Genomic DNA, 10,518 nt, shown 5'->3' on the forward strand with positions numbered 1-10,518 from the left:
GTCCGTCCGTCCGTCCGTCCGTCCGTCCGTCTGCCTGCCTACCTGTCTGCCTGTCTATCCGTCTGTCTATTATCCCCTCTCTGTCTACTTTTTTATCTGTTACTCTACGTCTACATATGTATGAATACACGACGTATCATTTAGAGCGAGCTTCAGCGATTAGGTTTCGGAGCCATGTTGCGCTATATGCCGAACTGTTTCATTTTAGTGGACTCTCGCGTCCTGCAATATAGTTTATCTTTTACTCCGCGGATTAACGCCGTTTTATCTCCTAGAGACATAAGGTTAGAAGAAATATGCGTCGGAATATTTCAGGGTTTTGACCGATCTGGTCAATAGACCTCAGGTCTACAGTTGTGTAACGAAGAGGCTTTAATGTTTTTTTTCAATGTGGTTCCCTAGTGGGATTGTTTATATGATTTTGGAGACCTGTTTGTAATTGCATTCACCTGAATCGCTCTCCATATGCGCGTGAATGGTGATTGTCAAACATGTGCACTTTGTATCATTTCACGTTACTCCTTAAACTACTCAGGTAAGCAGGCAAGTAGCTGAAATTGATTACTGTGGGTTGTACACTCACCGCGAAAAATGGTCATTACTGGGGTAGAAAGGAGAAGAAATCTGGCACGATACCCATTGTTGGCTGAACGGCTATCTAAACCAGGCTAAAATATGTCTGTCACTCAAGGCTACTCAGGGTACTGACTCCGGCGAAATTCACTGACACCCCACAGAAGAAATATTATTATGTCATGGTTGTCACTTCGCGACTTCTAAAAAAAGCAAAACCGTTGTACATTTTGAAAAGCAATAAGCTTGGTAAATTACAAGTGGGAAACCTTTTTATCGACACGCCCAAATTGGTACACTGGTCATTTGTTTCACTTTTATGGGTCGCATTTCAGTCGGGGTCGTCAGCCGATGCTCTCGAATGACCATCTCCTCACGGCAGATGTGAAACCTATCGATACGGATGTAGGAGGTGGATCGTACGCCTCTCGTCGTGCAGTGGTGAGTTTGGGCACTTTTGATGTGTGCGTTTGGTTGAAAATCAAAAGCAATGTCTTCCAGTGGAAAACACTTCTGTAATGACCAGCTGTAGTGTAGGAATTCTAAGCTAACTTCTAGCCAGATATCACGCCACCGGATATCAAGGTGCAGCCGATCGATATTACAGATACTCGACAATGAATGAAATTAAAAGAACATCGAGGGGTAGATGTGGAAGAAGAGCAAAGGGTAAAATGGTTTATTTTTGCGGTTGTGTTAGGCTAGATATTCCCTACTGCTGCTTAACCACGGAGAAACCCAAGCCAAAAGTCGTACCTTACTGGACATTTGAGTTTGTTTTGAAACTTCAGACAGCCATGGTTTCTACGCGGTGCACTAATGGCTGTTTGGTTTGATGACTAGAATTTCAGAATGAGTCTTAGATGCCAGTGCATTTTGGTGCATCCAAACTGTTTGTTGTGATGATGACTGACTCCGGTAGCAGATTTAGTGAATGTTCTGTGATGACAGCTGACGGGTGGTACCTGTGTCGGCCCAGTGCCCCAGGTCAGTTGTAGGAAAGGCACACTGTCCTGAACTATGCCGGACGACTTCTGAATCCGAAACTGTCTTAAAACTTTGGTTGTGATTTTATTGTTGGCAATCCTGGTTATGTGACCGTCTGCTATTCTGTTAGAAGGAATATTCAACATTGAATCGGTCCTTAGTCGGATTACGGGCTGCACTGTATTTAGATTTTGGGGTATCTGTTCTGCATCTGTGTGGCATCCTTGCATATGACAAAGATGTCAGCAACAAAGCGTTTGCAATAGAACATACCGTTGATTCGCTCTGTTAATTCTACAGGCCGTGATCTCGATGTCGATTTCTCTATTTAGTTCCTTGCTAACTGGTCACTTTCTCTATACTACCAATATCGATTCCACCTTAAATATGATGACAGTAGGCAACCGAATTAGGCATCGCACAGTTCCAAGAGTTTTAATAAGTCTATCGAACGTGCGTGACTAAACAGCGCAGGTCAGGTAGTATTTGTGTTTCGTCTTCCAGTACAGGTAATCATACAGGCGTCAGAAGTTTTAGGGCAAATTCTTCCTTTGGAAAGTAATGAGGCAAATGAGCACAATCTATACAGTTTGCTTTTTAAAAGAACCGTGCCAACAATTCGGTCGTTGAGAAGAACTTTTCCAAGCCAGAAACAATTGGCTAGGTTAGGTTAACCAAAACCAGCATATCTACTTAATCACTACCCCTCGCTTCTCATTTTATCATGGAAACGGAAATGGGACAGTCGAAAGCTTCAAGGCTTCCGAAAATACTCGCACTCTGGATGGTCGTAAAATGGATCAAAAATTTACGGTAAATGTTTGGTGGGCGTATTCTGACGTGTCGTAAAGTCTGCTACAAATACACGGGGAAAATTGAGTGACAGAGGCATCTATATATCAATTACGATTTCATGAGAAGCAATAGTATACAGTAATCCATTAGGTGAATTCAGGGAATGTCGTGGTACATCGACACCAGTTGGGCATTTAGAAAGAAGTTGGATGATGAGCTCCATCAAGCCAGTGTGTTGTAGCAGTTCTAAGTTATGACAAACTCACAGCCGGAACTCTTCCGGCTTGGGACTGGTACATAATATTTTGGCCCTTGTACTCCTAGTCGATGGGGCCGATTTCTAATCGTGGTACATATCCTAACCATGGGTCATAAAAGTGATCTTAAAAGGTGTTCCTCTAACATGTCATCTAGAGATTGTTAGCATGCATGGTGGCCCAGTTTCTCAGTCGATACATACCAAGCTTGTGCGTAAAAAGGACCTTATAACAAGCCATCAGCTTTCTACCAACAGGACCCGATTAACTTGCATCTACATGACTTCGTTTCGCTCCTCTTTTCCTTCATATGATGTGAAATTGATTAAATTTTTTTAGTGTTGCTGAATAGATTAAAGAGAAATTCCTGCGCATCACGGTGTTTGTCTCCCTATTAGATAGCTGAAATTGATCAAACAGGTACCTAATCTAACTATCTGATATGTACCTTCATGTGATAGTTGGGCAACCTTGTCAATCTGAGAGCTAATTTAGTGAGTACAGAGGATTAGAAAAACAGCCTGATGCGCAAGGATACATCACTAAAACAACTGAATTTGTCATAAGCTTCTGCGAAATCTCCCTCCCAGTCCATGGACCTTCACCCTTGCGATGGACCAGCATGGAGTTATGAACCAGGGAGAACAGAAGAACGGATTGTTCACATTCGTACACCTTCGATTCCTGATCTCACATCCGATCCAACCCAAATTCAAATTTCACAAAGACACAAAACGTCAAAAAGAAAACTATCCTCATCTTCGACAGGCAGTGACAGCACAGATAGTGACGTGGTGAACATTAATCAATCCAGAGGATTTCGACGTCTGTTGATATCAGAAAATGGTTCAGTGCACGAGATCGAACAGGATCAAGCCTCATATTCAGACATGGAAACTCGTTTACGTTTGTCTTTTATATCCGACCAACGCTGCAGCTCCGAAAGCAGTCTACACACGAGTCCCGAATTGAGCCCCCGATTGAACTCCCAGAATGCTCCACATCCAACTGTTGAATCTAGCCCACATGGAGAGTCTGACAGTGATTCCCGTGCGAAGTTTGAAACTGTTCCGCTGGTGGACGACGAAGTACGCCACTTACCAAGTGTCGTAACTGATTTAACCCGATCGCAGGAAATGTTGGGCGGGTTCGGTGGTGGTCCCAATGAATTTTATTCCATAAAACAACCTGTTCCAAACTTGGCGTTCGCAGAAAACTCACCAGTGATTTTCAGGCGATCTTACGCAAACTCGCGGTCCAACGGTTTTGCTGCACTTCCATCGCCAAGTAAGTCTTCTTTATATGAGACTCTGCCAAGAGAAACTATTAAAACTATTTAGAAAAACAGAAGTGAGTGCAGAACTTGCGCCCAAGCATAAGGATACTGGTAGCTGTTCTATCGCATTTTGTGAAAGATCAATCATTAAAGCCCAATTCAATGAATCACACGGCTGTGCTTATTTGACGAAGACAAGGGTTAAGGCCGCTGAAAGAACTTATCATTCTATTGCATGGCAGACAAATCGAGTGAGTGAGAAGCTTACGTGCATACATGTTAGAAAACGGTAGAAAAATTGCAGAAGAATGGCATGTAAATAGAATTTCCGTGAATCTTAAGCGTATTCGACCACGATCGCGAAACAATGGTTAACCGCAAGATCATTTTTTTGACCAACTGTAGAACTGCTGGCATCTAAAATGTACTGCCCTTAAGAATAACTAACCCCTTTTTGATAGGAAGGGTGTCCAATCTTGAAATGTCTACTATCCACAAGAGGATCTCATTCTTAACCAAGGCCTGGGATGTCAGCTTGAAGCACCAACCGGCTGGTAGAAGGAGATGAGTGTATATCTAGGTGTCTGCTGACAATTTTCTTTGATGAATTTAGACGTGTTCATTTTGTTAACTTGTTTACTTCCGTAAGATGAACATTCGTTGATAGTCATCGTTTGACATAACAAGTTAATAACGCTCAATGAAGAATTAATAAAATCCTAATGGCCATCTTGGAAGTTGATCGGAACTAAAAACAACTGACGTAGTTTAATCAGTCACACAGTACCTTGTCGATACACCCTCACTACTACACCACATTTCTTTCCCAAGTGGTCTACTTGTGAGATCCATCAGATAAGGCGGTGATCATTCTATCCCTTTGAACAAAGAGCGCCCACGGTGGACGGTCTGAGAGAGGATTTTCGGGAGGACGGTCTTTCTTGAGAGGACATTCTCTGTCGAATTTAGGAGTAAATGAAAATTTATCCACAAGAGCTTGGTGATGATAACAGTGATGCACTAAAAATATCGTTTTACTCTTGTGACCCTGAATGATAAAACCTACGATAATGTAACGAGCAAGCCCCAATAAAAATTACCTTCATGACCCACGGGCACCGCCATCATCATAAAAGAAATTAAAAATACGGTCGATAGTCGCTTTGTAAACATCAAGGCTAATTACACTAGAAACTCTCGCATGGGTTCAAATTTGTGAGTAATTTCATTTTAATTATTCTTAGTACGCCCGGGGCGTTCTGTTAAGTGGGGACAACTCTAGCACTGAGACAGTCTAAAGCTGTGTTAAATTTGCGAGTGTATTAACTACTTGGCAAGTTATGACACTCATGTGCATTGGATGGCATCATTGAGCGACATCCTGGTTCACTATTTAGTCAGACCGATCCCCAGAGGTTAAAATCTAACCTGTGAAGTAGTGCATTCGTCAAACCATACACGTCTTTTTATATAAAGCCATTCTCTCCGCGTCTAGTGCCATTTTGTTTGCCTACAGATCGACCTCCGTTAGGCCTTTAAGAAAGTAACGTCTCTGTATTGCAGTCCACATTTGCTGACAGATTTTGGTGGGCTTAAGGAAGGTTTGGTGTGGTTGATGACGAATAATATTCACGTAGCTCTCTTATTACCACAGATTTTTCAGACGCGTTTGGTAGTATGTAGTCAGACTATTGTCTAACAATGTGTGCTATTGTAAATAACCTTCCTGTCTGTATCGTGTACTAGCAAGTTCAGTGGACAGAAAGCTCATCTTATGCTGATTTCTTTGGTATTGCTGAAGGTGTAAGATTCTCGATCGTTATTTCAAAACTAATAAAAAGGATGTATGTTGGTATAGTTAAAGATGCCTGGAGCTTTCAACGCCATGTTAAGCAACGTGTTCGGACAGAAGTATTTTTATCAACGTAGCTCTGGATTTTGACGGTGGGTCAATACAACTGCACTAGACTTATGTCTGATACAGCCCATGCTAGCGCACGAAGCAATCGGTTTCAGCAAGATATCAGCACAATATGTTCTGGAGAAATCACGTCGAGTTCGGTCGTATCACTGAGATAGTTATACTATGGGTGGGTGAGTGAACTGACGTTTAATAATGCCGTGATCATTCGCAGGACCGTTTTTGTTACGTCCTATTCTAGAGTAGTAGTAGGGTGAATAATTTGCCGTGGGAATTTGTGCTATCCATGCTGAGAGATTTAGAAATTCTGATCGATTACGCACATCTCAAATGGTACTAAACTATCCCAGAATTGTAGAGCACTTGGAACAGATTGTTTCAAACTTGGCATTCTGCAGTCACTCTACGCATCGAAAAAGTACATGTACTGATTATTTTCTGGTGGATATGAGTGGCCCGTAGGTTGGCAAATGTAATGTTCTAGAACCAAGATGTTCTAAAAAGGAGTGTCGTTCATATCGGTTCACGGCGTTTTTAGTCACATATAGTTGACAGTTTATTTGCTAACCATAGACTGACTGACGCCTCCCCTATTCTTTGTTGTTGTAATTTTTCTCACGCACAACCGCTGGGTTCTCTCACTATAAATATTCCATTGCATAGATAAAAATCCTGCCGTATTTCTAATCCATCTACTCAGCTCCAAGACGACGAGAGTTTATGAATGTTGAACTGAAATCAAATACCCTACCGGCAAACTTCCTTTCAAAAAATGTCTCCGAAGAAATTAGGCGTCGACAGGAGAAACTATTTAAAGCTGTGAACCAGAAAGAACAAAAGAAATCGAATCTGTCCTGGTTCCACGAATCAGAAGCACCTCGCCTAATTCGAGAGTTTCATTTGCCGCGACAAGCCCCACCTGACGGCTTGAACGAGAACGATTTCCGCGACGTCCCTACATGGTTTCATGGTGAGCATGTGCAAATGTGTTTGTCAAAAATGTCCTTTCATTGTCGCACCCAAGGTGCAATTTTAGACATTGAATTTTCTTTGAGTAAGAATTGTGTGGACGGCTCACTAGAGTTGTCCCTCTTTCAAGCAAAAGAATATGATTTTTTCTATTTCCCAAAGACATTTCATTTCCAAGACATATTGGAGACATCAGGAATTTAGTTCAACTGTGCTCCTGCCAAAAGGAAAACATGGATATTGTGCTTAATTCATCACCATTAGCTTATTTTAGTTATGGCTGTTCTATGAGCGCCATACTTTCCCAAATCCGGAGAAACGGTTTCCCATAGTTTGTATAGGTATATGCAGAGTACAGGAAACTGGATTAGCCTTCCGCCCATTCCTGGTACCCATTAAATGTGTGCCTATGTGTCTGAATGACAGAATGCGACTTCTGGCGTTAATGCACCATTCAGTTAGCATTTATCAGCTTCCCTCAGACGGTACAATCAAGCCTAAGTCTAGCTGATTGAGCCACTTCACAAGCAGAACGCCCGGTATCTTGCAGGGTCGCGGAGACATAGCACACAATGAAAAGCGAGTCCGACGAACATGAAAGAACACTGTACTGTCCAGATTGTTTCAGAGTTTGGTCACTGACTGCCAGACGAACTAAGTGTCGAGGTTTGAAGGACAATCTCAAAATGTCTGTGGTCGTGGCTGCTGCGTAAACCGTGCGGATTGCAGCCAACGGCATTTGGCTAAGAACGGATCTGTTTGTCCTTAAGAACGGGCCTGCGGAGATGTCACTAGAAATGGGGTGAGGAGAGAAGAAGAACAAGTGAGAAGGAGAATAGTAAACAACGAATACACGGATAACGTACCCGTAAATTTCGAAAACAACTCAACTATTGTGAGCGCCTGCCATTAGTATGGATATCCGAGTTTCCAACCTACGTGAAATCGGGTATTCACGGTGGAAAAAGCAGAAGAGTAGTACATCTTGAAGTATCAGCTGTTAGTACATATAGTGAGAATGAACAGAACTCTATGCTGAGTGGACTGATGGCTGGTGATCCGAGTCCAGCACACGAACGCGTTCTGTGTATGTGAACTTGGTGCTTCAGTTACCATTGAATATTTATGCAATCAGACAAAATGACTGAAGTTTTCAGGACTGAGAAACTAGATATTGTCTTGGAACTAGAGGGCAGTAGGGATTCTGTGTCCGACTCTGTGCGGGAGCTAAAAATATACATCCTCTATGTTTATATCTTATCAGTTTTTGTGATCGTTCTCGAGCTGATGCATGCCCGTCTAAAGCTGCCAAACGTGAAGCTATATTCCAAGCCGAACGGTATACTTTAATTTCAGACTTGACACTAGGGAACGAAAAATCGGATTTCTAACATCAATCACTGGAAACACTTCCTTAACTGGTTCATATCCATGCAAACGTTTATCAGCATTAGCCTTTCGCCGTTCTTCTCTTCTTAATGAGTTGACTTGCCAGCCTTTATTCGGTCTGGTTACTTAAAGCCATAAAAATTTCTCCATCTCTATTCTTCCCAGGAGTAATGAATAAAATGCTGGCTGAGCATTTGCTGCGAGCAGATGGACGAAGCGGTGCCTTTCTCACGCGTGTCAGTTCCGCCTTCCCTGGTTATGTGATCAGCTATTTGTTAGGTGATTCAGTTCGGCATCAGTTTGTTTCAGTTGTCATTCCTGAAGAAACGTCTCTGTCCGATTCGCAGCGGTCACTGACGGAGACAGCATCGTACCAACTCTATCCACAGACAAACTCCGGTCATTTCGAGTCGTTAAGAGATCTGATACATTTCTACATGGTAAGCAATCTAGAACCGTAGCCCTTAAACCTATCGCTGCAAGTATCACTCTGTAATGTAACTAGCTTACTATTTACTAGCGTACCTACCAAAGCTCACATTTCTAGTAGGAAGCACAGGATATTCGAATGCGATGAAATTAGCTACTGAATAAAGCATATGGTAAAGAGTTGGCCGGCGCATTTTGCTCAGAATCAAAATAGAAACCCAAGGTTTACAACTACAGTGGCTTGCTTATTGTGCGCTCCTTTGGAACGCCAAATAGGACGAGAAATTAACTATCTGGAGGTTTTCAGTTAAGCCATCCTATGTATATTGTGATGTGCCCTAAAATCACGGCAACACCGAAATGTATTCTTTAGGAGAACTGGTCGAGTTGCATACAGTTTTATCTATGGCTATGGTTTGATAGGTGATTAGCTATGACCTTCGTGTAAAACCGCAACTACAGTTCACTTGCAGTGACTCGGGAGATCAATAAATAAATTCGTTCGGCTGCTTTCGCGTTTGGCTGCCTGGCTCTGTATCCAATTACTGCCATGGTAATGCACTACGTATTATTATTATTATTATTATTATTATTACTAACGTCATGTCACCATTTGCCAAAAACTGCAGAATAGCCTTTCAACCACGCGGATATGCATGCGGGTGGGTTGTATGTCTGCACGCTGGTATCAGGTGATCTCTGACCATCTAACCGGAAACCTTCTGTGACCTTGTTACACCAGACGGCTCGTGATTCAGTATCATGCACTCGCCGAAGGCCAAAAGGATTGCCAATGTTCTGTGCAGCATTCAATGCAACAACTGCAAGATTCATTGGATGGGACAAACAGGACACACTACCACAATTAGCAAACATCAGCGTGCCGGCAGAAATCATGGTTAGTCATCTTCGGTCCGTATGCATGAGAATCAAGAATAAAATTCTACCCAACTATGACACTGTATAATCAAAGGAGCATGTCGTTTGGCGGATGCCTAATTCCTCACACAGAAGAGAAGCTAGATTCTATATTTTTTAATCAGTATGGTCGAGAGGAATGCAGAATTTTTACACTATTGGCCATGCAGCAGAAAACCAGAAGTGGCAAACAACTGGAGGATGCACATGAGACAGCCCAAAAGAATCTCACACACGTTGCCAAAACGCACCAGCGTTTTGAATAGATTAGTGAGAGTACAGATGTGCAAAGCAGAACTACTAGAGGGAACAGACTAATTTCATATCACAACACATAAGATTCCTTACAAAATCAGCATGCATACGCGTCGGAAAGAGTGACACAACTATTTAAATCAGGAGTCACAAAACGCAGAACACATGTGATATCGAATAGAACATTCAAAATGAAGGTTACGACGTCCAACAAACCAGTAAGAAATGAAGAAATCAGGAGACATGATCACTATCATCATCAGAGGCTTAGTCAAAGACTAACTAGTCCCACTGGCTGTCTGCTGAGGCAGGATTGCGAAGTTTCAGGAATAACCCTGATAGACTGTTTGAAAACGGCGGTGAGTTACTGTATACACATAACTATTATCATTTATTTTTGAAGAGCATGGTCACAAACATAAAAAGTGAGTGCAAGCGATGAATGCGAAAGAGTAACAGGAGAATATAGGAGAAAAGAGAGAAACGTCTCGTTCGAGATCATGTCAAGGGCAGTGCCAGTCTGATGAAGTGGATCCCAAACTATGTAAAGATTTTGGTATGGGAACACGCGTCTAAGGACCAACAACCAAAGAAAGGACAAACAATGCTGAATGCTCTTCAAGGCGCAGTGTGCGCTAGCACAGTCAAGACTCGCACATCAGGCACAAAGTGACCGTCATACTGGGTCTGGTGTGAGATTAAATGGCAAAAATGTACCTTCAACGCCATGTGCCACGCATAAAAGTGTC

At 42.4% G+C, this 10,518-nt stretch overlaps 1 protein-coding gene across 1 annotated transcript in view; it reads left to right on the plus strand.

Annotated features, from left to right (window-relative positions):
* The window catches only part of T265_03544 (hypothetical protein), a gene marked incomplete at both ends in the record, with an annotated part of 18,720 nt that overhangs the window by 2,976 nt on the left and 5,226 nt on the right, over positions 1-10,518 (plus strand). Inside the window, 4 exons of the mRNA XM_009168056.1 lie at positions 909-1,014; positions 3,203-3,899; positions 6,510-6,779; positions 8,333-8,607. Of these exons, the coding sequence (XP_009166320.1) occupies positions 909-1,014; positions 3,203-3,899; positions 6,510-6,779; positions 8,333-8,607 (1,348 nt within the window). The remainder of the gene's footprint in view (positions 1-908; positions 1,015-3,202; positions 3,900-6,509; positions 6,780-8,332; positions 8,608-10,518) is intronic.

The sequence above is a fragment of the Opisthorchis viverrini genome (genome assembly GCF_000715545.1).
Source record: "Opisthorchis viverrini unplaced genomic scaffold opera_v5_51, whole genome shotgun sequence".
In the NCBI taxonomy this organism is placed as follows: domain Eukaryota; kingdom Metazoa; phylum Platyhelminthes; class Trematoda; order Opisthorchiida; family Opisthorchiidae; genus Opisthorchis; species Opisthorchis viverrini.